The sequence below is a fragment of the Macaca thibetana genome, chromosome 9 (genome assembly GCF_024542745.1).
Source record: "Macaca thibetana thibetana isolate TM-01 chromosome 9, ASM2454274v1, whole genome shotgun sequence".
NCBI classification, from domain to species: Eukaryota; Metazoa; Chordata; class Mammalia; order Primates; family Cercopithecidae; genus Macaca; species Macaca thibetana.
In genome coordinates, this window is record NC_065586.1 from 27,902,215 (window position 1) to 27,927,416 (window position 25,202).

General features: G+C 37.7%; 1 protein-coding gene across 5 annotated transcripts in view; it reads right to left on the reverse strand.

Moving 5' to 3' along the window:
* Positions 1-25,202, reverse strand: part of MPP7 (MAGUK p55 scaffold protein 7) — a 250,426-nt gene that overhangs the window by 176,754 nt on the left and 48,470 nt on the right. For all 5 annotated transcript variants that reach the window (XM_050804514.1, XM_050804517.1, XM_050804515.1 and 2 more), the window contains one exon: positions 5,076-5,243. In XM_050804514.1, coding sequence (XP_050660471.1) covers positions 5,076-5,112 — 37 coding nt within the window. In that variant the 5' untranslated portion in view covers positions 5,113-5,243. The remainder of the gene's footprint in view (positions 1-5,075; positions 5,244-25,202) is intronic.

Consider the following 25,202-nt stretch of genomic DNA (forward strand, 5'->3'; position numbering starts at 1 on the left):
AAACAAATACAAAAAATTAGCCAGGCATGGTGACGGGCACGTGTAGTCCCAGCTACTCGGGAGGCTAAGGCAGGAGAATGGCATGAACTTGGGAGACGGAGCTTGCAATAAGCCGAGATAGCGCCACTGCACTCCAGCCTGGGTGACAGAGCAAGACTCTGTCTCAAAAAAAAAAAAAGAAAAAAAAAAAAAAAGAAACAATACTCCAAGGCTGAGTGCGGTGCCTCATGCCTGTAATCCCAGCACTTTGGGAGGCTGAGGCAGGAGCATCACTTGAGCTCAGGAGTTTGAGACCAGCCTGGGCAACACAGGGTAACCCCATCTCTACCAAGAAGAAAAGAATTGAAAAGAAAAAAGAAAGGAAAGGAGAGGGAGAGGGAAAGAAGAGAGAAGACAGAGGAGAGAGGAGAGAGGAGAGACAAGGGAGGAGGGAGGAGGGATGAGAGAGGAGGGAGGAGAGAAAAGAAACGAAACGAAACCAAAGGAAAAAGAAACAACACTCCAGTAGCGATGAGCAAACCTATTGCCCAGATCTTGGTTTCTAAGCCCATTCCCCAACGAAAGGAAGGAGAGCTCCTTAGAGAAATGTCTACTTCTAGGACTGAGGCAGGAAATATACAAGATGAGCCAGGAATATTTGTAGTATCAAAAGTAAGGAAGTGATAAAAACAAATGAGCGCACGTTGATGGGGGTTATCAAAGAAGCCACCTCAAAGAGCTCCCAAGGGCCAAAGCTGGAACAATTTGAGCAACAAAATAAAGTAGTCATGGCTTATAACCCAAATTACAAAATAAGTATCCATGACTCCCTATTGATCTGAATGATTGAATAAATTAATAAATGGGAGAGAAAAGACAAAGAATTCCAAATAATCTAGATAGCCCCTTTACCCTAAAGGAGGAGAAACGGCACATGCTACTCTAAGTGTGGGCTGCACAGAGAGACTTTTTCCAAAGATTACAGTATGGAAAGGGTGAAACAAAGAGAAATCTTACAGTGGAGAAACCTGACAAACAGTACATTAGGCAGGTCACCAACATTAATGTCAACAGTTATAAATCGAGTTGATAGAATGTACCCTCACTGTGATATGACGACAATGGCCCTTCACCACTGTGACCTGACCCCACAAACACATAACCCCAATCTTTTCACAAGAAAAATATCAGACAAATTCCAGGAGAGGGGAATCCTTACACTATACGTGACCAGAACTCCTCAAAACTCTCAAGGTCGTCAAAATCAACGACCGTCTTTTGGGTTTTGTTGTTTTTTGTTTTGTTTTGTTGTTTTGTTTTTTTTCGAGACAGGGTCTCACTCCATCATCCAGGCTAAAGTGCAGTGGTGCGATCACTGCTCACTGCAGCCTGGACCTCCCAGGCTCAGGTGATCCTCCCACCCCAGCCTTCCAGGCAGCTGGAACTACAGGCACATGCCACCATGGCCCAGCTAATTTTTTGTATTTTTAGTAGAGATACGGTTTCACCAGGTTGCCCAGACTGGTCTCAAACTTCTGGGCTCAAGAGATCTACCTGCCTCAGCCTCCCAAAGTGCTGGGATTAAGGTGTCAGCCACTGTGCCTGATTTCTAAAGTCTTAGAAACCATTATGGCCAAGAGAAGTTTAATGAGAGTTGACAACTAAATGTAATATGGTATTACAAATGAGATCCTGGAACAAAAAAAAAAAATGACATTAACGGAAAATGAAGGAAATCTGAATAAAGTATACATTTTAGTTAATAATCGTGTATCAATATCGTTTCTCCAATTAAAATGAATTTACCATACTAATGTAAGATGCTAACAACAGGGGAAACTAAGGCAAGGCATATTGAAACTCTCTGTACTGTCTTCATAGTTTTTCTGTAATTCTAAAATTGCTCTAAAAAATAATCTATTAAAAAAATTTAATATAATCAACAGATCATTACAGCCAAGGAAGAGAGCACAGAACATACATGTAATGCTGAATTATGATAGAGGGGATATTAAAAATATACATAGAAAGAACAGACTATTGAATAAGTGATCTGGGGATTACTTGGTGGGCCACATGAAAAAATAAAATCAGGTGAGATTAGACTCTACTGCCACGCTCCACATACAGATTGCAGTTGGATTACAATTTTAAATGTGTAAAAACAAATCTTTAAAATAACTACTAAAAATCTTAGAGAATATCTTCATAATCCTGGCATAGGAAAGTCCTTCTTAAGCAGAAGAAAAGTAGCACACAAATCAATACAGAAAAGATTGATTTGACTACAAAAAAGTTTTCAACTATTATAGAAGAAATGTTATTATTTAAGGAATAAAAAGGACAAATGATTGACCAGAAGAAATGGTGTTCAACCTATAATGGCTCAAAGGATTAGTATACAAAATATAAATACATTCTGCACGTAAATTAGAAAATGATAAACCAGTACAAACAATGGGGAAGAGATATGAATAGATGAATCATAGAGGAATAGCAATGAAACAAATGAAAATACGCTAGCTATCAGTAGTAATGCACATTTCACACTTAAGAGTTCATGTTTTTCCCAACAGATTGGTAAAACTTATAAAGATGGACAATATTTAATATTGCCAAGAATGTAGGGAAAAGGATCTTTAATACACTGACCGTAGATTATATGGTGGTTTAACCACTCTGGAGGACAATTTGACATCATTAAATGTGTATATCTTCCCTTCCAAAAAATTTACAAAAGGAGCAAAACCAGGCTTTCGTTAACAGCAATATGGTTCACTAAATAGCGATATGATGGAAAAGTATGCATTAGTTTAAAAGAATGAGATAAATATATAGATGTATAGAGAGATTACAGATAAACATGTGTAAACACACAAACACTTTTCTATATTTAACATGGGAATATCTCTTCAAGAATATAGTTTGGTGTAGAAAAAAAGTTGAATAATAATAAATAGGGCATAACAAAATCTGTGACTAAAAAGAAAAGGAAAAGAGACTCAAGAACCATGTATTTATGACATATACATGCAAGTACTGAATGAACAGGAAACTCTTATAGGCTACTTATCAAACGGAGAAAAAAAAAATGAGATCGGGGAAAGCGGCATGTTTTTATGTATTACTTGTATAATAAGATTTTTTTTTTCTTAGTGAAATAAGCAAGAAGGGAAAGAAGAAGTAGTAAAAGTTTTACACAAAATGTATTTTCCCAAATGAGCAATCCACGTATCTAGGCTGCTGTTAGTCGGGTGCCTTGCTCCTGTGGCACCAGGGTCTGAGTCTAACTCTGTTCCCCTGGAAACCTGATAACAGGATGACATCAGCCATACTGCTAAGCAACGCTGCTCAGGGGAAAAATGACCCCTGACTGGCCAGTTGCAAACATCTGATGCATACGCCGTACTTTGCGGCTTCTGTAAATGCAGAGACTCTTGTCTTCTGTGCTTCACTCAAACCTTGTGGGGAGATAAGGTCAAAAAACATCATAAAGCAAGGTGTCATTCAGATTGGCACTTTAGATTTGCACTAAGTGAGCTGGCTGTGTGTGGAAAAGCCCTTTTTAAATTCTTGATAGCCTATGCTATTTTTCATGACTGACACCTAAACTGCCTTATAAACTATAAATACTCCATTTTAATCCTCCTTCAAGTAATATGTAAGCAACAATATTTTGCATTCAATTAAACTAAGGCATTTGGGGTGAACAGCAAGGTTTAAAACATATTCATTACACAACTGTAGTAAATTTATGGTTCACATAAATTTTATCCATAATTTCCCAAAGCACTATGGAAAGTTAAATCATTCATTTTTATAAAGTAGAACACAATGTGGGACTATATAAAACCTAAAAAGAAGAAAAAAATTTCCAAAGGGTCTGACTTCCAAGTTAAGGTCTTGAGAAAGAAAAGCTTTACGTAATTTAACAATCAAATTTCTTGCTGATAAAAACGAATCCTCAGTGTAAATCACAATGGAAAAAACAATCATTCTTGATAAAGATGAGACAAAACAAAAAAAAGACGGGACAAAACTTGCCAACGTATAACTATGGATATGCCCGAAATGGTAAAGAATTACATTTGCAAATAGTGCAAATGAAAATGCCAGTGTAACATAATACAAGATAAAACTGAATTTGTGTTTGGGCGTTTTTGAGATGATAGCACCAGTCGTTGTAATTGTCCCACCTGAGACAGTCATCTCGGCTGGTTAGAGAGCTATATCAACCAAATTCAGGATGGCCCCATAAAAAACAGAGAACATTCCTTTTCGTCATACTGTGTTATCACTTCTTTCAAGGGGCTTTAAAAATGCATGACATAGGCCCCCAACCCCATTTACATTTTGTTTTAGTAGTTCTTAGAGGCATCCAGGATTCTACACTTTGAAAAAGTGCTGATTCTGGTCCAGAATAGGACCTCAAAGAGGCATCTACCACCACACTTCTACTTCCCTGAATCAGATCAGAAGGGGAGGATTTTATGTACACACGCGTCCATGTGAGTTTTTTTTTCCTTTCTTAGAAACACCTACTCTAGGTATCTCAAAGTCTTATAACTGATAATAACATGAAATGTTTGTTAGTTTTAACTGAATCCCTTAACGATATATATCAATTTCAGGATAGTTTTACCTCTGGTGACAGAGAGAAAACAGAGAATTGGGGTGAGGATAATGGTTTAATTCTTAAAGAAAAAAAAGAGAAAAATCAGAATCAAGTGTGGCAAACAGTTCCTATCTGTTATACAACTGAGTGAAGGATAATATGGGTATCACAGTATTTGCCATACTTTTCTGTAAGTTTCAAATGCTTAATTTTTTAAATTAAATGCACAGAATTATTCTAAAAGCAAGACAGAACGAGAGCATCAGCACACGCCATCACTACCTGGAGAAAGAGGCAGGGAGCCCATGTCCTCCAGTAACTTTTACCTAGGAGGGCATCCCTGAGTTGATCTCATGCCCCTAGAGTTGGTGACAGAGAAACAAGTATGATCTGCCTGAATGCTTAAAGCAATGTTGTATTTCACTGTGAACAAGATTTAAGCAAAGATGGAATAAGAACTTCCCCTCTTGGGGTCACATACCGGTGTCACTCCCAGATCCTGTTGACAAAGCTGGCATGATGCAAGGTGTAGGAACAGGTCAGCCGACCGCTCTCCAGACACCCTGCCCTCAGACAGCCACAGGGAATTCCAATTCAACAGCCTGCAGCCACGTTGTCTACCAAGATCTGTATATTTTGTAAGCCGTTTCTAGAAAGGAAAGAAACATTTATCTTTTTAAAAAAGGGACTGTCACCAAATCACAACATTCTGTAACTAATTCAAAATTCTCATCCCAATCACTATTGGAGACATCACAACTCTTCAGAATTTTTTCTACAGACCACATGCAAACATGAACTGTGAGAGTTTCTGGTCTTGATGAGCAACTTCTGATTGAAAGCGTGAATATTCTGAATGTGTGTGTTGAGGCTTCCTTAAAGATTTTTACATTTGGGTTGTGGAATGCTGACTGGATACATGGATAATTTTAAGAAGCTTCTGTAAGTCAATGCCATTCTCAACTTCATTCCCTGTGTTACCATAATTCTCAGCTACATTTCTAAATGTAGAACAGAGACTATATAAATTGTCAGAAACTTATAATTAACTTTTTTTTTTTTTTTTTGATACGGAATCTTACTCTGTCACCCAGGCCGGAGTGCAGTGGTGCAACTCGGCTCACTGCAACCTCTGCCTCCTGAGTTCAAGCAATTCTCCTGCCCCAGCCTCCTGAGGAGCTGGGATTACAGATGCCTGCCACTAAGCCTGGCTAATGTTATTTTTTTATTTTTTTATTTTTTTAAATAGAGACGGGGGTTTCACCATGTTGGGCAGGCTGGTCTTGAACTCCTGACCTCAAGTCATCCGCCTGCCTCAGTCTCTCAAAGCGCTGGGATTACAGGTGTGAGTCACCGCACCCAGCCTAATTGTATTTTTTTAAATAGCTCATCCTAATATGACAAATGCATGGTTCTCTAACTGAAGTCTGCAACTAACCTTGAAGGAATATTTACTAGAATGGAAGCAAGATGTTATTATAGATTTACAGAAATGTTAGTAATCCAAAGTAAATCTAACAATCCAAGCTAGCATACACAAGTAAATTCCTTTAGTAAAAACTAACCCTTGCTGTATCTGGAAAAATATTAACTTTTTCAGTAACTGTCTTAACTAGTGTTTATCCTCAGATGAGCGGTAAAGGCAGTATAGCATATTAGTTAAGAACAAGGGATCTAGAGTTTGACCTAATCTTTAATGCTGCTAGTTCTGTGATCTTCAGCAAGGAATTTCATCTTCTTAAGCCTTAACTTCCTTATACGCAAACAGAGACATGAGTAAATTAGAACTGTTCGGTAATTAAATATACTCATGTAATGCAGTGTCTGACACATGGTAAATAAACAAGAAACACTGGTTGTTGGGGTTTTCTTAATTCAGGTAATGAGATTATAAAACGAAAACATAAAAGAAAGTAGCAAGATTAAAATTTACATTGGCCTAACACCTAGAGGGAGGCCATCTGGTTTAAATTTGGATCACCCCTGGCTAATAATGGAAAAAGTACTCCATTTACATTTTTGTAGAAATCAGAAGAACCACACAATGTGTTTTCAGTTCATTTTTAACGCACTTTCCTCAATTCTCTATAAAGCAAATTCAGTAATTTAGAAGCATATTTTTAACATACATTAACAACAACAAGAAAACATTGGAAACACTGGAAAAACTGGTTCACATCAATTCTTAAAGCCTTTAAAGTTGCTGATTCAAACTGCAGAATAAAGAGAAATGAACTTGCCAAATTTTACTTTAAAAAATCCAAACTGTAAGATTCTATTAAAGCCTTCTAAATTTGTTTTTTAATTGTTAAAGTGAAAATTAGTATTAAAAACTTCACCATCAAAGGGATTATTTTAGATCAGACTATCTGCTGCAATACCTTGAATTTTGCTTTATGTTATTGCAAAGGCTGACATAGTTAAAACATGCATACACATCCATACGGAAAAGAGTGCTAATTTAAAATATGAGAATTGTTATTTGAAATACCAAACAAAAATATAGCTAAGTTAAAAATTAAACATGTGAGGCAAGATTTCACTAATGCACATGTATGGAGCTGTTTTTTCTAATAATTTTGAAAGCAACTTTGCTTTGCCTTCACAAATTATTCTAAAAATCAGGATGAAGATTCAACTACAGGAAAATATTCCTTGTATAAAGCAAAGCTAGAAATGAAGTAATTCAAAGTCAAAAAAAAAAGACTGTATAATTTAAAGAACACAGTCAATTAGTAGACTTTTGTTTTGCTAATAGAAAAAAATGAAAATCAATTAAAATTTCTAAAATGTCTGCAGACACATTTGTACCATTAGGCCAATATATATGTATGTATGTATGTGAGTAGGTATTTATTATATGTGTGTGTATATATATGGAATTTAAGGTCTTTATATCATGAGAAAAGCCTAAATTCATATGGTATAGATTGCACATATGCTATACCATCTATACCATGCAACCTATCACTTTCTACACAGCTTAAAGAACTTACAATGTTTCACATTTATAAACCATACACACCATATAATAAGACAACATATGCTTATATCAATTAGAATTTCATATAGTTTGAAACATTCATATTCCATTAATACTGAAGACCTTACATTCCACATCAAAACATCCTTTTGAGCTGGTGTTGCTGCTGTTCATCTATGCCACATACGAAAAGCTCTCGCATTTCTTGCTTTTTATTTCATAATGAACACTCAAGGTTAAATTTTTCCAAAGCTGTGTTATTTACTACAAAGCAATTATCTTTTAAGTGTACATACTACAAAGTAATCATCTCCTCAGACCATATACGAGTACATGAATTCTAAAACTGGTTTGACAGAATCCTAACCAGTAATACTTTGTATTTTGTGGAATGAAGCAAAGTTGCTAGGTTTAACTTTCAAACTGAGTTAAATTTTTGTAGTAATGATGTTATTTTCTTTGGCGAAATTCATTGAAAATGCTTTGGAATTTGTCGGAATGCAGCCATAATTATTACTGACTGTTGTATGGAATCAATTTACTACAACACAAAAATACCAGCTGTTACAGTATGTCCTGAGAGGGATTACCGAATATTCTTAAATTGAAGTTCAATCCATCTTTCCATAAAAAAGAGAAAGACCCAAAAGCCAGGAACATAACAGCAGTATCAAGTGCACCTGAAGCATTTACAATGCCCAATAGAACGATTACAACCCTCCTTTAAAAGGGCTTATTTTTGAAATTTCATTATTCCAGTTGTACCTTGCTTCTATATATCACACTGTATCAGGTTCCTCTGGCATTGATCATGTGGAAACAGTGAACTATGTGAAGGTCTATGAGCTTACAACCTTCCATTTCTACCCGCCCTGGGTAACTCTTAATGCTCCCATGGCACTCATGACATCTAGTGGTCAACCACAGAAGTGCAAGTGTTTAAAACTTGTTTTCAGTAAATAACTTAATTCCATCGTCTGCAACATTTTTTATTAATGTGAACATATACACACACACACAGTTAATATATATGAACAAGAAATCAAGTAATTTTCAAATACATGTCCTCTATATTTGGGTAAGTGTTCAAGAATATGAAAACTTGTAATTAACTGTCATCATAAACTAGTTTAATAATTATGTTCCCAATCTATCATTTCAGAAGAATAAGTGTGCTCAGAAATCCAACTGTAGATTATTTCACCAGATACACGTACTCAAAAGTTACATTTTCAAAACCTAATAGAGCAATAAAATAACACAAACAAATTATCACATATTTTTTAAAAATAAATCTATCACAGATTTTTGTAAAAACTCAATCTGAAAGACTCATTAGTTCTATTAGCCACTGCAAGAAGCAGACTTATATCTGTTAACATTATTTGGACCCTCTTAAATTATAACTGTAAGAATAAAAGGAGGCAACATATAAAGTGGCAGACATCTGCTTATATAAAATGGTACTTGTACCTTTTATACCAGTCATTCTCAAAGTGTGGTCCACAGACCCCTAGTGGTCTCCAGGACCCTTTCAGAGGGATCCATGAGGTCAAACTATTTTCATAAAATTGCTGAAGAAAGTACTGAGATGTTATTTGTCTTTTGCACTGTACCAGCATTTGCACCAATGGTGAAAAGCAATGGTCACGGTTGGTAAAACCACTGGCACCTGAGCATGAGTCAAGATAATGGCACCAAATTGCAACTATTCAACATTGTATTCTTTGTTGCCAAGGATGCTCATTCAGAGGAGGAGGAGGAAGAGGAAGAAAAACAGGAAGAGGAGGAGGGGAGAGGAAAGGTTCACTATAGAATATCCTTAATGAAGCAGTAAAAATTAATATTAATTGACTCTTGAGTACTCTCCTTTTTAACATCCTGTACGAATAATGGGAAGCACACATAAAGTAACTGCTGCTATAAACAAAGGAAACACTGTCTCAAAAAAACACTTGTGCAATGATTTGAGTTGTGAACTATACTGGCTGCTCTGATCATGGAACTTTTTTTTTTTTTTAACTTAAAAGAACAACTGAAGACAAACTATGGTTATTCAAGCTTCAGTATTTGACAAACATTTTCTTGAAGATAAATAGAGTCCATACTTTCAAGGGAAACCAAAAACAGTATGTGTTGCTAATGATAAAAATGAGCTTCCAAGCAAAAATCAGAATTTTATAAAACTTGCATCCAGTAGAGGCTCATTTTGCATGGTGCTATGTAAATTGAAACACACGCATGGTGGAACCAAGTCCCCACTTTGCACTGGTTCTGTCAGCTTCCCAACGCCCAAAGGCTTTGCTGAGAAGACCCACGGTGACATTAACAAATGTGATTTTTTTGGCATTTTGTATCAACATTGGGAAGATCTGCATGATTCGGTGAACCAGTATTTTCCCATTTTCTACTAACACATTAGAAAATTATGCATGAACAACATCCATTCGAAGCTCAAGATTGATCAATGGATTTAAAGTTCCAATACAATAACTTTATTTCTGGAATTTCAGATTTTACACTGAAACTTATCTTTAAGAAACTGCCATATATCTTCGGTGTAACAGCAAAGAATATCCGCAGTTAACTGAATAGGCTATTAAAATAGTCCTCCCTTTTCCAACTACAGATCTGTGTAAGTTCAGTTTTTCTTCATATCCTTCAACCGGAACACACAGCAACAAAATGAAAGTAGACACAGATACGAAAATATAACAGTCTCCTGTTGAGCCAGGAATTAAAGAAATTTGCAATTCACTCATGCTTTTGTTTTGAGGGTAAAATCATTTTTCATTAAAATGTTATTTGTGTTAACATGAAGCAAATTTAATATTGTTATTTTTAAATGAATTAAACCAATATAACCCACATAATCTAAACTCTTTAGAGCCTTCAATAATTTTTAAGAGTATGGATCTGAGGACCAAAAATGTGGAGAATTGCTTCTCTAATGCCAAGGTTTGGCAAACATTCTCTGTCAACATTTAAGGCTTTGTGGTCCATATGATCTCAACCTAAACAATATGTACCTGAGTATGACTGTGTTCCCATAAAACTCGATTTCCAGAAATGAAGGAGGGCCAAGTTTGCTGACCATTATTCTATATCCTTACATCCCATCTGCTAGTGACTTAAGGATCTAGAAGTAGCATGCTTTCTAGTAACATTTGTACTGGTCATTATTTATATATTCAAAAAACAGAAAGTTTAAAAAATTCTATTTTGTTTTGTTGTGCAAAATTGTGAAAATTTTTAAAGATTCGGGTTTTAATCATAAACAAAATTGCATTTCAATTTTGGCTATCCCAAGTATCTCAGACTCTGTTGCTATACATAAAGAATTTTAAAACAGACTTATAACTGGCCAAGTATTAGGATGTTGTATGTAAGAAAAGATGCTTTATACAACCAAAAACAAAAATTCCTAGTTTTCAAGAAAAAAAGATTATGAAGGATCAAAATGTCCCACATTTTACAAATCCAATGGGGTCCAATGATTATATTAATATAAAACCAACACATGTCCTTTCCGCACATGGAAAGGGAAATGCTGAAGCAACAGAAGAGAAGAATCCCACTAAAAGAATCCTATAAACCTTTAAAGACTTCAGAAAGGAAACAAGAGAACATGCTGCTTTATAATCTCCAGGTGAAGAGACCCAGGCTTTAAGGCTGCTAGGAAAGTCTGTGGGAACCCTGGTCCGTTTGCCAGGAAGGAACATTAACCACTAGACCCTTAGGGCCTCATCTAGTGAGGGCTCTTGGGAAGGCACACAACTGCCCCTTCTCTGGAAGCGCAGGTGTAATGAATGAACTAGCACTCACAGGCAATGACCTCATTCCAGACTACCCGAACCATCTACAACAGTGAGTGCACCACGACCCCATTCTCCTTTTTTACTCTCCTTAAGCAAAAATGGCAGCATTTACAGTGTTGGCACATCCTCCAGACCTCTCCTCTGGGGTACTCCTCTGATGATGACTGTCCTTTCATTGCATTTATATTCTACCACTTACTGCTAAAAAGTCTTGGCTAAGTCTTCAAGATTACATCACTGACCATCAATGACCCACTATTTTGGCTCTGTATCTCTTTCCTCTAATTGTTGGGGGCAGAGAAGAGTGATACAACTTCTTGATTACGTTTTCCTTGACTAATTCTCAATTCCAGATTCATCTCAGCATTCCACTGGCATTCCCTTCAGTCCTCTCTACCGCAGAAACCAATCCTTCTTTGTAATTAACGTACATCAATATAATTTTACATTTTTTGTTCAATCAGTGTCCCTCACTAGGTTCCTTAAGAATGGAACCCATATCATCATATGTGCCTAAAAACTGAATAACGATCCGCTCTCTTTCCCTTTCAAGTCAGAGTCACCTCATCATTTTACCTATGGGGAGATAGCACAGCCTAACAACGAGAGCACAGATTTTGAAATCAGACAGACCTAAGATCCCACCCAAGCCCTGCCTTACTGACTCTGTGATCCTGGCCAAGCTACTTAGTGAAATGAGATTAAATGAAATAAAAATAAAACATCTAACCCATATATAGCAGCCAATCAACAGATGGCCGCTATTTTATTTTATTCTATTCTATTCTATTCTATTCTATTCTATTCTATTCTATTTTCGAGACAGAGTTTCACTCTTGTTGCCCAGGCTGGAGTACAGTGGTACGACCTCGGCTCATAGCAACCTCCACCTCCGGGGTTCAAGTGATTCTCCTGCCTCAGCCTCCTGAATAGTTGGGATTACAGATGCCCGCCACCACACCTGGATAATTTTGTATTTTTAGTAGAGATGGCGTTTTACCCTGTTGGTCAGGCTGGTCTCGAACTCCTGACCTCAGGTGATCCACGCGCCTCAGCCTCCCATAGTGCTGGGATTACAGGTGTGAGCCACCACGCCCAACCTTACTAACACTTTTCAGTCTTGTTTTCATCACTCTCTATCTCATATTTCCTCTAATCTCGCAAACTTCTAGTGGTCCTACAATGAAAAGAATACATGCTTTGGTAAGACAAAAAACAGAGTTTAAACTCTGAAGGATCTTTTACCACTTACCACATACACAATTGACAAGGCATGAGACCTCAGAAAGCCATGTTAAATAACGAAAATAAATAAATAAGAATAATGTTCGTGATGGCTCCTATTGAGTATCTCACAATTTCCCAGATATTAGGTTAAAAATGCAATATGCACTGTTTCATTTAATCCTCACAATAATCCTATTATGTAAGCACTATTACCATGTCTTACAGATGAGGAAACTGAACTTTAGGCAATGTGCCCTAAGCCCACAACTTGAAGGGATTCTGATGTTGGTATGTATGAATTCAAGACCCACCCTGTGAATCATTCTACACAATGCTGCCTCTTAACCACTATTAATCTCTCTCAGTTTTCTTGGTGGTCAAATAGAAAGAATATGTATATCTCACTCACTTTTTGTGACTGGTTAAATGAAAGAATATGTATATCTCACTCACTTTTTGTGACTGGTTAAATGAAACAACGCATCTCAAACACAAAACACACCAGACACTCCAATTTTAGCTCTCCCTTTCCCTCAACCTTCCCCTTAATTTTCTTGTTCTACTTGATTCCGTTTACAAATCAGAAAACTGCCTGCTTCATATCCACGTCCTCTTCTTGGCTCTTCAGTCATGTAACATAGTGCCTTCTCTGATATACCCAAAATATCAAGTAGGTTCCAAAAAAAATATTCTCAGCCTTCGATCCTTAGGTCTAGAACATACCTACAAAATGCACAGCCTGTAAAAGCCACAGATCTCTCTAAAATCTACAGTAACATCTTGCATGATAGCCAGGGATACTGTCCCTCTGTTTTATACGGCTTAAGTAAATGATAGAGTATATCTGAAGCTCAAGAATATAATTCAGATTCTACTAAACCTTTCTTATTAAGAAAATGTCACTCTAGCATTACCCGCAATTCATAGTCACTAATTTCAAAAATATCTTGAGAGGTCAAAAATAAACCAGTCAATGAAGCAAGTTTTGATTAAAATTATATATCACTCCATATTCAACTTACCATGCATAAAAATAGAATAAATCTGTTTATTAAAAAGCTACATTTAAGACATTTAAGATTAAATTTTAATAGAGTTACCAAAAATCTACCTCTTTACCAATGCAACCTCTTATTGTAACACAGTTATGATTATTGTATAGGCATAGCAAAACATCAAGTGAAATATTCTAGCAATGACTGGAGGTTTTACTAAACATGTACAGGGAGTGACATCAGTAAGATGGTGGAACAGAATGCCTCAGACTCTCTTTTTCCCGTGGAAACAGTGACTTAACAACAAAATACAAACCAAGTTACCTCTGTAACTCCAGAAGCCCATTAATTACGCAGCACCCATGCAAGCAAAAGCTAAGGAAGGCGACATCAATGCAAAAATTGCTTTTTGCCCACTTTAGCTCCTCCCTGACCCCAATGCAACATGGAGTAATTTGGAGGAAAATTCCCAACTTCCAGCTTCTCCCTCAAGAAGGAAAGAGAAGAGGAAAATGTGCACCCAATGTTCTGGCTTGTGAGGGGCTGCCCAAGGGACTAAGTTGGAGTGCTAACAGGAAGAGGGTATAATCTGGATGCCAGATTGGGGGCCACTGAAAACAAAAGAGAGCCCCAAGGGCTTGTTACAGCATCAGGAAGACAGCAGAACCTCAGACAGATGCCATGAGGAGGAAGAGATTAATGTACAGACTTCTGAGAGGAAAATAGGAGCAAGTCTCATTAACCTTGAAATTACATGCACAGGCCCAGAGAAGATGCATTCTCAGCACTGGTTTGAGAGGTCCAAATAATCACTATCCAGGCTGATTGGAAAAGATCTTCCCCTGCACGAAGCCAGTCGATAAAAACCGAGAGGATCTATCTTTTCAAATGCCCAGATCTCAACAAAAGAACACAAGGCGCCAAAAAAACAGTAAAACATAGCCCAATCAAAGGGGCAAAACAGAGCTCCAGAAATCCACAATGAAGAAAAGATCTCTGAATTAGCTGACATAGAATTCAAGATAATCACCTGCCAGATGCTCAAACAGCACACAAACAGACAACTAAAACAACTCAGGAAAGGGATGCATGAACAAAATAACAACAGAATCAGAGAAACAGAAACTATTAAAAGCTTCTATTTCTAGAAACTCTGGAGCTTACAAATACAATAACTGAATTGAAAAATTCACAAGAGGGACTCAACAGCGGACTTGATCAAGCAGAAAAAAAAAATCAGTGAACTTGAGTATAGATCATATGACACTATCAAGTCAGAAGAGCAAAAGCGAAAAAAGAATGAAGAAAAGGAAAGAACCTAATGGGACACCATCAAGCAGATGAATATATGCACTATGGTAGTCTGAGAAGAACAGAGACAGGGACATGGCTGAAAATTTCCCAAAAGTGAGGGAAGAAATGGACATAAAAATTCAAGATGCTTAACAAACTCTGAATTGGATAAATCAAAGATACTCATGCTAAGACATATTCTAATTAAACTGCCAAAAGCCACAGAGAGAATCTTGAAAGCAGCAAGAGAAAAGTGACTCATCGTGTACAAGGGAGCATCCACAGAGGATCAGTGAATTTCTCAGCAGAAACTTTGCACGTTGAAGTAAGATGATATATTCAAAGTGGTGAAAGAAAAAAGTCTGCCATTCAAGAAGACTACATCTGACAAAACTGTCCCACAAAATGAAAAATAAATTAAGTTCCTTCCCAAATAAACAAAAGCTGAAGGAGTTTGTTGCCACTATACCTGTATTACACATACTAAAGGGAGTCCTTCAAGTCTAAATGAAAGAACGCTAGACAGCAACATGAAACCACATGAAAATATAAATCTCTTTGGTAAAGCTGAATATATGAACAAATATAAAATACAGTAATATTGTAATGATGCATAAATCACTTTTAATTCTTTTATAAATTTTCAGGCTGGGCAACAAAGCAAGACTCCATCTATGCAAAACAAAAATTGTTTTAATTAGCTGGGTTTGGTGACACACATCTGTAGTTCCAGCTGCTCAAGAGGTTAAGGTAGGAGTATCGTTTGAAGCCAGGAGGTTGAGGCTGCAGTAAGCTATAAGCACACCACTGCACTCCAGCCTGGGTGACAAAGTGAAACCCGATCTAAATATATATATATATGTTTATATACACACAGAGACACACATAAATTATATTAAAATAGATGATAAAACATATAACATATACATGTAATTTACATACATATAAATTGTATATATGTTAACAGACAAAAGCATAAAAGTAACTATAAATCTATGTTAATGATTTATAGTAAATAACAATATAAAAAGATGTAATCTGTGATATCAATAACATATATGGGGACACAGAATTATAAAGAGCAGTCTCTATATGTGATTGAAATTAAATTGCTATTAAATGAAAACAGATTATAACTTTAAGATGATATGTGCAATTCTTACGGTGACCACAAAGAAAATACCTACAGAATATACACGAAAGGTAATGAGAAGAGAATCAAAGAATGTCCATATAAAAAAAAATCTATAAAACACAACGGAAGGCAGTATGAAAGATTCTCAACATCGCTAATCATTACAAAAATGCAAATCGAAACTATAAGATATTACATTAGGATGAATACTATCAAAGAAAACAGAAAATTACAAGTGTTGGCAAATATGTGGAGAAACTGGAACCCTTGGCACAGTTGATGGGAATGTAAATGTAAATTTCTGTAGTATGGCCACTACAGAAAATAGCATGAAGATTCCTCAAAATATTAAAAATAGAGTTACCATAAAACCCCAAAATCTCACTTCTAGGTATATATCCAAAAAAATTGAAAGTGGGAACTCAAAGAGATATCTGCATACCTACATCACTACAGCATTGTTCACAACAGCCAAGGGGTGGAAGCAAATCTCACGTCTACTGACAGATGAATGGGCAAGCCAAATGTGGTATATATATTCAATAGAAAATTATTCAGCCTTATAAAAAGAAGGAAATAAGCCAGTTACCAAAAATCAAATACTGTATGGTTCCATTTATAAGCAGTATCTAAAATGGTCAAACTAATAGAAACAGAAAGCAGAACTGATGGCTGCCAGTGGCTGCAGGGAAAGGAAAGTGGTTGTTGTTTAACAGGTATAGAGTTTTTGTTTTGTAAATGAAAAACTTCTGTTCTGAAGATCCATTGCATAACAATGTGAATATACTCAACACTACTAAACTGTACACTAAGAATTGTTAAGACAGTAAATTTTGGGCCGGATGCAGTGGCTCAGGCCTGTAATCCCAGCACTCTGGGAGTCTGAGGCGGGCGGATCACGAGGTCAGGAGTTTGAGACCATCCTGGCTAACACAGTGAAACCCATTCTGTACTGAAAATACAAAAAATTAGCCAGGCGTGGTGGTGGGCGCCTGTAGTCCCAGTTACTCAGGAGGCTGAGGCAAGAGAATGGTGTGAACCTGGGAGGTAGAGCTTGCAGTGAGCCGAGATCACGCCCCTGCACTCCAGCCTGGGCGATACAGCGAGACTTCGTCTCAAAAAAAAAAAAAAAGACAGTAAATTTTATGTTATGTTTGTTTTTTACCACAATTTTAAAAAAAATGAATATAAGACTTACGCCTGTAGTCCCAGCACGTTGGAGGCCGAGGCGGGCACATCATGAGGTCAGGAGATCGAGACCATCATGGCTAACATGGTGAAACTCCATCTCTACTAAAAATACAAAAAAATTAGCTGGGCGTGGTGGCGGGCACTTGTAGTCCCAGCTGCTCAGGAGGCTGAGGCAGGAGAATGGCATGAACCCGGGAGGCGTAGCTTGCAGTGAGCCAAGATCATGCCACTGCACTTCAGCCTGGGCGACAGAGCAAGACTCTATCTCAAAAAATGAGTATAAGACGTTGAAGATAGTCTAAGGAAGAAATGAAATAACTACAAACTAATAGTAGCCATAAAAGTAGCCCAAAAGTCTAGTAAGTAGCTCTCGGACATGGGCAAGCTTAATCCTAACAACAAACAAACTGATTTAAGGGGCAGTTGTAAATACAGCTTGCCTATTTATAGTATACCATGGATAGCAGTCCTGCAGATCAAGTCTGAAACCCATAAATCATTGTTGTATTTAAACTCACAAACACTGTCACAGGGGAGGGATTGATACCAAGTGATTATGCTGTATATTCGGTATATAATAAATGGTTTCAACCAGCACTGTCAATTATGAATGACAACTCAACTGTTATATCAAAGTATATAATGTAGGGAGCTTGACCACATTATTTTAGAAAACTTTCTAATTATGGCTAGACAATGATGCTACTCAACAATATATCTGCAACTCGTCCCTTCCACTTACAGAGTAGAATTGTGTCCCCAATCCCTTGAAGTTAGGTGAGGTTTTGTGGCTTGCCTTAGCCAGTAACACGAAAGTGACAAATTTAAGAGCGAGCATGGGATTCCACATTGTATTAATCTGTTTTCATAAAGAACTGCCCAAGCCTGGGTAATTTATTAATATAAAGAAAAGAGGTTTAATTGACTCACAGTTCCACGTGGCTGGGGAGGCCTCAGGAAACTTACAATCATGGCAGAAGATGAAAGGGAAGCAAAGCACATCTTACATGGTGGCAGGCGAGAGAAACAGAGGATAGGGGAAAAACTGCCAAACACTTCTAAAGCATCAGATCTGGTAAGAATTCACTATCACAAAAACAGCATGGTGGAAACCACCACCATGATCCAATTACCTCCTACCAGATCCCTCCCTTGACACGTTGGGATTACAATTTGGATTACAATTATAGATGAGATTTGGGTAGGGACACAGAGCTGAATCATATCATACATCTTCTCCTTCCCAAGTTGGCTAATGTTTCCCATAACGACAAGTTCATCAGCTCAAGTCCCTAACATGGAGCACAGTACCCCACCAACATGTGATGGATACATAGCAACAGCAAGAAATAAATGTGTTGTTGGGGTTATTTGCTACTGAAACACAACCTAGCCCATTATGACTGATATACTGTTCATTTACAAATATCAACAGTATGATTTTTAAATAACATAAATCATTCACTCTAAGTATTTACATTGTTATTTCCTGAGTACTAATTAATATTAAGTGGTTCAACATAACAGTTCCTAAAAATGTGGGCTACTAGAAACATCTGTAATAAATCTGGACATTCACGAAGATGATTTCATGTGTTTACTGACAACAGACTCATGTAAATTGTCTGGTTTTGTCAGTTTCCTAGGCCCTATATCAGAGGTATCAAAAAATATACTTTCTAAAAACTGATTCTTGTTTGTAAATAATTATGTCATAATACTAAAGTTAATTGTATGCATTTTCAAATTAAGGACAGCGCTAAAAAGTTAAACTAAATGTAACACACGATGTTTGCAATCATGTATATTTATGTATGTATGTTTTTGAAGCTATCTTAAATAGACAGTGATCAAAGGAAACAGATAATCCAAAAGCACTGATTATATATAACACAAACAACTTTATATTAAGTTAGGTTTTTCTCCACGGTGGTCGATCTTTATGCTCCTAAAGGAAATCCTCACTTATCTGTGTATGAGCTGATACCCACATTTCCATTTTTCTAGCATATTCATCTATTTTATTTCCAATGCTGAAAACAAACCAGGAAACGCCCTTCAAACAATTCAAAACCCTAATGTTATATTGTAGAGAACAGTGCATTTTTATGAATTAGAAGAGAATCTATTCTTTGCTAGCCCTTTATGCATTAAATAGTAGAGACTCTTACATTTGAAGTCAGCTATACCCAACAGAAATTTTAAGAGCATTGCATTCTTCATATTCCTTTTAATATTACTTTCTTCACTAACCTCAATTTTTACACTTCATGAATATTAGCTGCTGGAATCTACTGACTATACTTAGTAAATTTTTAATTTGTATGTCATAGCTCTGAATAGGAGTATTTCATTTCTACAGGAAACAAATGAACAGAAAAGGGGAAAAGTTAACATTTCCAAAGAGTTATGTAAAGACGGAACAAAAATTAAGTTGCTAAGGAAAGTAACATGCCAGTCATTGTCCAAAAACCATGGGAAACGGTTACACAAAAGAACATTTCACAGAGCTGTGCACGGCCTGTTAGTGGACTGCTAGACAAACTGTCTAAGACTAACACACCCTGGAATGAATCTATCTGATTAGGAGAACTTACTTCATGATCAATTTAGTGTCAAGAAATTTGAGGGTTAGAAGAGGAATCTCGCTGGGAAAAACGGGGCCTGCTAAGACTATATGGAAGCCAGCTGTCAGCCACCTCCTATTCATACACTCTCGGGAGGAGACATGCCCTCACAAGAAATGGAAAACGATGGAAACGCCAAGCAGGAGGCTTAGTGCACTCCAACACGGCTCAAGTGGTTCAGGTTTCCCGGGTGTTTCCCCAGGTGGCATCTTCTCAGCTTCCTTGGCCTCTCTTTCTAAAATCTCCCTCACACCTTCCTAATTCCACTTAATGATCTTTGCCTATGCCTATCCCAGTTTCACGAGTCATGCGTATTTCACTCTTCTTGTCTATTGTCTGTCTTTCCTACTAGAATACAATCATGCGATGCAGGGTATAATGATGTTTCTGTCAATCACACACCACATATATGGCAGTGGTCATATATTTTACTCTTCCCTTTCTATGTTTAGATATGTTTAGATACCCAAATACCACTGTGTTCCAATTGCCTGCAATATTCAGTGCAGTCACCTGCTGTACAGGTTTCTGGCCTAGGAGCAACAGGCTGCACCATGTAGCCTAGGTGTGTAATGGGCTCTGCCATCTAGGTTTGTGTAAGTGCACTCTAGGATGTTCCCACAAGGACTAAGTTGCCTAACAACAAATTGAATGTCTCCCTGTCGTTAAGCAACGTATGACTTACAGAAACTAAAAGAGGGCAGAGAATTTGGTATGCATTATTCACGGCTGAATTCCTGGTGTCTTAGTATAGTGCTTGCCATAATAATAGATGGCTCCAAACATTATTTGTTGAATAAATGAAAAAATGAATGAGTGACTACCGGAACCCCTACCAATTTTAGCCATAATATTATATATTTTATGTACATTATGTATTTTGTGTTTCTGCCTGTCCTCTTCTGAGTTCTCCTGTCCAAAGGAGAAAGACTGCTAATCTCATTGATCACAACCTAAAACATTTACTAGACCAAAAGTATAGTAGGAAAACTGTCAACAAATTAGATGTTAAAAGGTCAGTATCTGTCTGGGTGCGGGGGCTCATGCCTGTAGTCCCAGCACTTTGGGAGGCCAAGGTGAGAGAATCACGTGAGGTCAGGAGTTCAAGACCAGCCTGGCCAACATGGCAAAACCCCGTCTCTACTAAAAATACAAAAATTAGCCAGGCGTGGTTGCACAGCGTGTAGTCCCAGCTACTCGAAAGGCTGAGGCAGGAGGATTGCTTGAACCTGGGAGGCAGAGGTTGTAGTGAGCTGAGATCATGCCACTGCACTCCAAACTGGGCAACAGAGCGAGACTTTGTACCCCGCCAAAAAAGGTCATCCTTGCCCAGTCCCCTTTGACATCTGCTCCCTTTTCCCGGAGTAAGTAGACTCTGTTAGTGCCAGTCAGCTCGCCGCTGCCTACTCTCACCATTGCACTGGGTGTGGGTCACACTTGTGTTGGCTGTGTGCTTTTCTCACACAAACTTCTGCTGACCTGGGCTTCTGACATGATAAAAGGGCCTGCTCCTTCCCCTGGTGGGAGGAGCCTAGCCCACTCCTCTCTGGAATCACTCCACTTCTTCTCGTCTTGCATGGAGAAGCCCGGTATGGGCCATTGCTTTAGCCAAGAATGATGTCCTCTTCAACTTCTGTGCATATTTGAAATTTTTGCTGATGAAAAAAGTGTCCTTTTCAACATTTTGATTTAAAGTGTAATAGCATTTACTATATATCCATCTCTTGAAAGTCTCAAAAAGAAACTGTAGAAAGAAACTATTATATAACCACAAATTAATAATAGTAAAAGCAAGTCTTTGTGGTTCTCCTATTGGATGTAACAGAACCCACTATCTATACCACCAAATTCTAACTTTCCTGATTTTATCTCCCTAAACATCTCTTTCCTAACATCTTTTGTTTTGGAGAGATGCTCGATAGAGTATTCAGGGGTGTCAAGTAATGGTGTCTGTAATTTACTCAAAAATACTTCAGCAGAGAGGCAGAGGAGAGGGAGAGAAAACATATGGCCAAATGTCATCTGTTGCTGGATCTAAGGTGGACATATGGGTATTCATTGTACTATTCTACTTTTCTATATATCCTGAAATTTTTATGCTAAAACATTTTTAGGGGAAAAAAAGAACTTCCACATCTCCCAGCTTCTCATATCCCAGAATCATGTGCCTTCTGAGAACCCTAATAAACCCACTTGGAAAACGTAGTAATCCTCAGATTGCTCTGTCCCCACCTCCAACCCATCCTACACATGCTGCCAGCATCATCTTTCAAAGATACTTACGTGATCACTTAACTACTCTAAATAAACCAGCTGATGATTCAACCGCACTTTTCATGATAAAGTTTAAATTCCTTAAAATGAGACATGCTCTTCGTCCTTTCTCATTGCTTTCTTTGCAAAAATCACACCAACACCCTCTCTCAAGTTTTCTATAAAACTACAACCCTGAACACACTGTGTTATTTCATGCTTCTGTGAATTTGATCACTTTAGTTCTTCTGCCTGCTTCAAAATATGGATTTAATTGCATGTATGTTACCACACTGCCTAATGAGGAGCCTGTGAGCAAAAAGGATCATCATAGCAAGTATAGGGGTCAACACAGTCGAATCTGTAAAGCCATATGGTCTCTTTTTCAAACCTGCATATGACTATTCAGCAATTCCTTTCAAATTCAGTAGAGGGTGCTATAATTTAATTTTTAAAAGGAAAATGGAATTCATGTTAACAAAGGCAACTTTCACAAGCATTAGCTGATGAGTTAACAAATATATTTCTAATAAGTAAAGAATGTGAAACTAAAAATAAACACCCAACATTGCCTTAATCTGAACAAATATCATATTTTTGATTTAAGAAAGAACCACATAAGAATACATCAAAATTCTGGTCGGGCACAGTGGCTCAAGCCTGTAACGCCAGCACTTTGGGAGGCTGAGGTGGGCAGATCACTTGAGGTCAGGAGTTCGAGACTAGCCTTGCCAACATGGTGAAACCCTATCTCTACTAAAAATACAAAAATTAGCCAGGTGTGGTGCATGCCTGTAGTCCCAGCTACTCGGGAGGCTGAGGCAGGATAACTGCTTGAACCCGGTAGGCGAAGGATGCAGTGAGCCGAGATCGCACCATTGCACTCCAGCCTGGGCAACAGAACAAGACCCTGCCTCAAAAAAAAAAAAAAAAATCAAAATTCCAACTGTGATAATACCTTCTGAACCAACAATAGCTTGTAGAAACATACCCTAAGAAATAATGATACAAGTATGCAACAATAAGCCAATCAATCTACTATAAAATATAACAGAAAAGTGTTCAAGTTTTTATCTTCATTGCAGAGTTACTACTTCACTCACAATATCAACACAGAACTGATGCAGGCACAGGTATTCTGACTTCAATACACCTGTACCAACACAGGAGGCCTCTATTCCCTGGCACCTCTTTATTCAAACTTTTGCCATTTAGCCAGGCACAACAGCACATACCTGCAGTCCCAGATACTTGGGAGGCTGAGGTGGGAGGATTACTTGAGCCCAGGAATTCAAGACCACCTGAGCAACATAGTAATGACTCCCATCTCTAATATATGTATACTTAACGACAAAAAAAAAACTTTTTCCATTTGTTTCACTTTGGGTCTTCTAATCTATACTTTCCTATGCTAATTCCTGGTCCATTTTTAGTTTTTCTTTTGCAGTTTCAGAAAGATGCTGACAATCAGCAGTGACTACACTTGAGACAAGACAACAGACCTCAAATTACTGTCAAAATTAATCTTTTCATTTTGTGACTCAGCTTAAACCTTGCTTAGTTATCAAATACTTATCAAACTCCTGTGATTAGCATAGCACAATGTCAGGGGTATAACAGAAAATATATTATAAACATAGTAGATTTCATTATCTTAAGATCAATTTCACTTCCAAAATTCAGAATCTATGAGCCTAGATTGTATTCTGCAGTTTTACTCATGAACTTCAAGGATTTGGGTAAACGAGGACATGTCACACACTCAGAGTATTCCACAGTAGGGCATTCCCCTACAGGGGAATCACTGCTACAATCACTGCTCAATTTCTTCCTTACCTGAAAGGAAGCCAAGATGGTATTGAACAAGAATGGAACCACACAGTACACAGACATTTATTTAGCTTTCTGCGAGGCATTAAAAAATCAGATATTGCTCAAGCCTGGGTTGTAATATGAAGAAGCTGGCATTAACCCTCACGCATTCAGTCTCTCCATCTAGCTCCCCCATTTTCTAGACACTCTGCTACCTCTCACTGTTTTCTTCAATATGTGAAAAGGCAAGAAGTACACCTGTATCTAACATCATACAGAGGTGTTAAAAGGCAACCAGATAAGATTTTTTTTTCCATCTTGGCAAAATCAACTCTTCATAGTGGAAACTCAATAGGCTCTTAGAACTGTTTGAAATTTGAATCTATTTAAGTAACATCAACCAGCAAATATTCTCCTGATAATAAAAGCTTCCATTTCTGACATCCACATGTGGCAGAAATTCCCACTCCCTAACAGCGGCGAGTTTATTCTCTGTTGTCCTAGAAAGGGTCTTTTTCTCATCTGCATTTCTTTTTTTTTTTTTTTTTTTTTTTTTGAGGTGGGGGGCAGAGTCCCACTGTGTCACCCAGGCTGGCGTGCAGTAGCACTATCTCAGCCCACTGCAACTTCTGCCTCCCTGGTTCAATCGATTCTCCTGCCTCAGCCTCCCAAACAGCTGGGACTATAAGCACGTGCCACCATGCCCAGCTAATTTTTGTATTTTTAGTAGAGATGGGGTTTCACCATGTTGGACAGGTTGGTCTCGAACTCCTGACCTCATGATCCACCCTCCTCGGCTTCCCAAAGTGCTGGGATTACTGGCGTGAGCCACTGTGCCCGGCCTCATCTGCATTTCTTTAAAGATCAGAATGGTTTTTCATTTTTGGTAAAAGATGAGCTGCCAAGGGGGAAATTACTGAAATGCCAAGTAGAGCTGCCGGCCAAATATGAGCTGGGGAGTTTAAGACTAACGAGGATTTAGAGTTTTGAAGGTTGCTGAGTAAGCTCAAGAGGTGAGCCCGACAAACGTAAAACAGAAAAGGAGCCTACAAAAGATGGAGTAACTTCTCTGCAGCCTAAGAACCAGGGCCGGACTCCAGGTTTGGATTAATCAGAGAGAGGAAAAATAACAAATCTGTGCTAACCGTATTTCAACAACAAGGAAACCTACAAGCATCAGGATGTAGAAACTGTTTATTAACACATTTCCTTATAGTTGATAGATCCTATGTAGATTCAGTGAAAAATTATCTTCCTTAATTTCTGCACATTAT